Source organism: Poromitra crassiceps (assembly GCF_964638095.1).
Source record: "Poromitra crassiceps genome assembly, chromosome: 13".
NCBI lineage: Eukaryota > Metazoa > Chordata > Actinopteri > Beryciformes > Melamphaidae > Poromitra > Poromitra crassiceps.
Window position 1 is genome coordinate 30,654,265 of NC_139644.1, and position 5,149 is coordinate 30,659,413.

The 5,149-nt window shown below is 41.0% G+C and overlaps 1 protein-coding gene across 1 annotated transcript; it reads left to right on the forward strand.

Moving 5' to 3' along the window:
• Positions 1–965: 965 nt before the first annotated feature.
• On the forward strand, positions 966–4,914 carry tmem11 (transmembrane protein 11). Its single transcript, XM_083649762.1, has 2 exons — positions 966–1,101; positions 3,235–4,914. Exons 1-2 carry the CDS (start codon positions 1,055–1,057, stop codon positions 3,749–3,751), a joined length of 564 nt encoding a protein of 187 aa, XP_083505888.1. The 5' UTR covers positions 966–1,054; the 3' UTR covers positions 3,752–4,914.
• Positions 4,915–5,149: the final 235 nt, after the last annotated feature.

Genomic DNA, 5,149 nt, shown 5'->3' on the forward strand with positions numbered 1-5,149 from the left:
CAAGCAGGTTCCTCCAACAGTCAGTCCGCCTCAATAGTACATTTGAATCACAAACACACTTTTCAAGATAGACAATATTCTGGATATATTCAAGGTTCATTTCAGTCACAGTGAGTAATTACAAATTTGCAATTTGACTTAGTACAACTTTATGCAGCACAGCGGTCACGTCAACAGCAGATGATGGAATGATCCAGAAAAATAATCTTAAATTATAAAGTACAGTAATCAACAATGGGGGGGGGTGTCCATGGGATAATGTCATGTCCAATGAGGGGGGACCCGTGATGGGAATGATATGCATCATACAGTTCAAATGAGCTTGTGAATTCCACTATTACTAATTACGTTTTTTTATTAGTAATTATTTGCATCTGCAACAAGTAATAAATCATGTTATCCATGCTCAGTGTAGCTCCCTGGATTGTAAAGTTGTTACACGTGCTGCTATTACTGGTATTTGCATTATGGTGAGACAATCTGGAACGGAGCCATAACGTTCCAAAGAAAGAGACACGCACCACACGGACGCCAGCTCGTAGTGCAGTACACCCGCTGCACACAGAACTCCAGGGGTTTGAATAGCGCACAGTATGGGTGAGTACGTGGCAGTAATATACGTGGAAAATACAAATTATAGGCCTACTAAAACCGAGATAAAGCGACACTGGGATAGGCTATATATGTTACAAACATGTGATGTGTATGAGAGTTATGTATGCAATGTACTTGCATAAATGACACGGTGTGTCCTAATCTGTAGCACACTATGCTTTGTCCTTGTGTTCAATTGGCCATTCCAGATGTTCGGTGTTTGATTATGTAGGGCCACGGTACTTCCATGTATTTTCGCTGGGTTTACGAAATGTAGCCTCAGTAGTCTGACCTCTCTCTGTATGCATTATAATAAAATACGTAAGGGGCACGAATGGCATCGTGGGAATTGTAGTGCGTAGTTGCCCTTGAACGACGCTCACAGTACATTTATACACTACATTACGCAAAATGCTCAGTGTCGTAAGACGTCAGCCGCAATCACTGTTGTATCTCCAACATGGCGTCGCTGGGAAGGAGGCGCGGTGTCCCAGTAAACAGGGAGAGGTCAGTTACTGTAACGTTACATCTTTGCCATGTAACGAAGTTCTTTTAATATGATAGTCTGACTTGCTGATGTCATTGTCTGCCATGTCCTGAACATGCATATGGTTTGGGCTTTGGAGTAGCTAAATAACAAGGCGACAAGGCTGAATTTATACATTGGTTAGCTAACATTAGCTGGCTAACGTGAGCAGCTAATGTTAGCGAGCAAACTAGCTAGCAGCTCATGTGATGTGGTTAACATTGTCCATTAACTGTTGGAAAGTTGCGTTTAATGGTACGTTGATGCGAATATTAGAGTGATATTCCGCTGCTCTTCCGCGTGTATTAGCTTAGCTAGCCGCTGTGTTGGTTGGCCTGTTATGAAAGTAAAATGGCATTGAACTTAGCTGGCCAGTCCCCCAACTTTCTACCATGTAAGCGAACTAGCTATACATTAACGTATATCTAACCAACGCTTAAATTAACTTGACAAACTTGTTAATATACGCTATTAACCAGTAACATACCGTCAGACTGCCTTATCTCCTTTCTCGAGCTTGTCGATGTCCCGTCATAGTTTAAGCTTCGGATAGTGAAAAAACTTGTAGCCCTGGGTTTCTTGTCGCCACCATCCATTGAGAAGGCCTCAGACTGTGGCCACAGATCAAGATATTTGAAAGCCATCCGTCCCTGACATGTTTGAAGACAATTCAGACAAGAAGTTGAAGATAAGCAGATAAATCTCTCACAGTGATAGACAAGACATTATTCGAAACAGTACCATTATTTTACCAATCGCTTAATAATACATTCTCCAGGGAAATCGTATTTATCAACCCTGGAAACCTTGTGGAATTAATACGCAAACTACGGTAGTTACATAACCACCATATACTGTTAATGTATTAAAAAAAATTCTCATATTCAGCTGTCAAATGTCTTTGTTGAAAGTTTGTTTGTTAATGGATTCAATTGAAAGTTGCAGATAGCCCAAACAAGACTAGAAGACATTTAATTTAGCTTTTTAACATTAGAGGCTGACCAATGTTCATATGTAAATTGTATTTTGATTAGCAAAAATATGTAAATAAACGTTTTTTCTAATCCTCCACTGCTAATTGATGAACTTTTTATTTTCATAATCCCCACTAGAAGCAGACGTAATACAATACAAACTATCTAGGGAGGGTGGTATATGATGTAAATATAGGCCTACTGTAGGCCCAGGACTGTACAGTGCTACAGTTTTGCTAGCATGTGCTATTAAAAAATACTCTTGCTAAGAGAAATATGTATCCACTAGCACAGGTGCTACTGGAGAATAAGAAAATCAATTTTGTATTTATTAATACATAGGCGTTAATGCTGGATAGTTTAATGAATCATCATATTTCATTTGTTTTATTTTGTGAATAAAATCTGTTGACGCTCTGTCCAGAGTGCTCTGATCTGACTGAGATCAAATGGTTAGATTGAATTTATGAACACACTCATTTAAAGATTTTGCATCCTTTTATTAAATAAAGCAATTTCTGGTCTTAATTTAACAAAAAGAACCGATAAGAAACCCATTAAAAGTACCAGATCGATAAGCAGTATCAGTCACTAGTAGTAGTCTACTGTTAAAAAAAACAATACCCACGTCTATGAAGTCTGACCAATAAACCAGGGCTTTAACCGCCACCTGTGTGCTACTAAATTTGTCTTTGTGCTACTGACATTTGTAGCTTACTAGCACCAGTGAGACCACCTAATAAAGTAAGCATACAGCTAGAGTATGATGCAAGATTTGATGCAAATTTGAGCAAGACATTTTGTGTTTCCTGAATTTTGACTGACACCATTTGACAGCTAGTAGGCTAGCCTAAAACATAACGGTTTTGAGATATATGCTAAGTCAATGACATTTCATGACATTGCTTCAGTTTTGCTGTATTTTGTTCATGTGTCACATTCTGTACTCTTGCTCTGCCTGAAAGGCTTTCCCTTAACACTGTATTAACAAACAAAACAGGTGGACTGCCCACAAAAAAAAGAGCAGGTTGGTGTGCAAATGTGGTTAAACAAACCTACTGCTAGATTTAATGATTCTTGTTAATCTAATCTAATATCTTTTCTCTCACTATTCCTGTCCATTTTTCTGTTTCTGTGCAGGGGAGTGATGGCGGCGACAGACTGCTACATCGTGCACGAGATCTACAATGGGGAGAATGCGCAGGACCAGTTTGAGTACGAGCTGGAGCAGGCACTGGAGGCCCAGTACAAATACATTGTGATCGAGCCCACGCGCATCGGCGACGAGACGGCCCGCTGGATCGCCGTGGGCAACTGCCTGCACAAGACGGCCGTGTTGTCAGGCACCGCTTGCCTCCTGACGCCGCTTTCGCTTCCGCCCGAATACTCGCGCTACGTGGCGTTGCCTGCCGGCGCCCTCAGCGTGGCCTGCGCCGCCCTCTACGGGATTTCCTGGCAGTTTGACCCCTGCTGCAAGTACCAGGTGGAATACGACAGCCAAAAACTCTCGCGGCTGCCCCTGCACACGCTCACCTCTTCCTCGCCCGTGGTATTGGTACGCAGGGATGACGTCCACAGAAAGAGACTCCATAACACGATAGCACTGGCTGCGCTGGCCTATTGCGCCAAGAAGATGTACGAACTCTATGCGGTATGAGCGCACTCTGAAGAGGGTTTAAGAACCAACAGAAAAAAAGGAAAAACAACAAAAAAACAGAACCTATCCACCCCCAGAAGTATGCAGATGGGACGCCATGATCCGGCCCAGCGGTTAGCTCCACACACGTGGGGGGTGCTTCCATTTTGAACTTTGATTGATCAGAGGGATATAGGGATATAGTTAAAACAAAAAGGAATTGTTTTTTCCCCCTTCCATTTCCTTTACTTGTATGTGACAACATCAGCACACTTATCTTCATCGTACCCTTGCGCCTCCTCCCCCCCGCGCCTCCTTGATACACACCAAGCTAGTGCACAAGGGTATAGAAGCAGTTCCTGTGGACTGAATCATGTTGCGGTTGAAGCGGGCAGACATGTTTTGAGTACATCCAAGCTCTTTGCCCTTCCCCTCGTAGTTTTACTGTACCCCTTTCTTGCTGATCAGTACATCACCCTTTCATTAAACATTAGGATATTTCAAACTCACCTTTCTGTATTTTATTTTATTCATTAAATGGATTCTACATGATGTCCCGAAGAGGGCAATTAGCAGCACCTTATTTGAGATTGTGTCTTGTTCATGTAGATTTTCTTGCTCACAAAGAGCGAGTGAGATCTGAAGTGAATGTCATCATCTGGTATAGTAAAAACAAAAAACTTCTGAAATTCACATTTCTCATTAATGTACAGGCAATTTGCTTTTAATAATGGACTCTGCATTAAGATCAAGCAAAATCATCTGAAACATTAACTAATACAGACAATTGTGGACACTACAGATAATAATTCAACCAGTGGGACCAGACAGAGCAAATTCAGGAATACACTTCTGTATAGCTACATACGTATATCCAGTGGTGGTTATTAGTTGCTTTGTATATCAATGGTTTTCATATTGTTGGTTCCAGCAGGAGGTAAAAATGTATTATGGGATAATGGCAAATGAGTGTCATGTATGAAGTAAACTTGAGAGGCAATGATAAAAAAAAGCTAATTTAATGATGAAGTGGAATCCAGACGCAAGTTGTTGATGCGTGTGAGAGTGTTGGCCAGATTATTGTCACCGATGATGATGAAGCCAAATGTCAGTGTCCCATTAAATGTAGAAGGGGATTATTGACTTATGTGAAAGTGACTTCTTTGACTGCAGGAAATGTAATGTAATGCAACAGCAAATTAAAACATTTCATTGATCACTATAAAAAGGTGGAGAATCTGGTGTAAATCACTTAAAAAGATACAACAAAAATTGGTGCGTTTCACCGAAAAGGCATGATCATACATATTTGTAACTATCGGAAACAACTAAGCTGTGAGGATCAGACAGGCATGATGGGTAGAATGGAAATGTGAAAGTCCTTGAGTAGAGCTTTCCGACATGAATGGAGAATCTAAC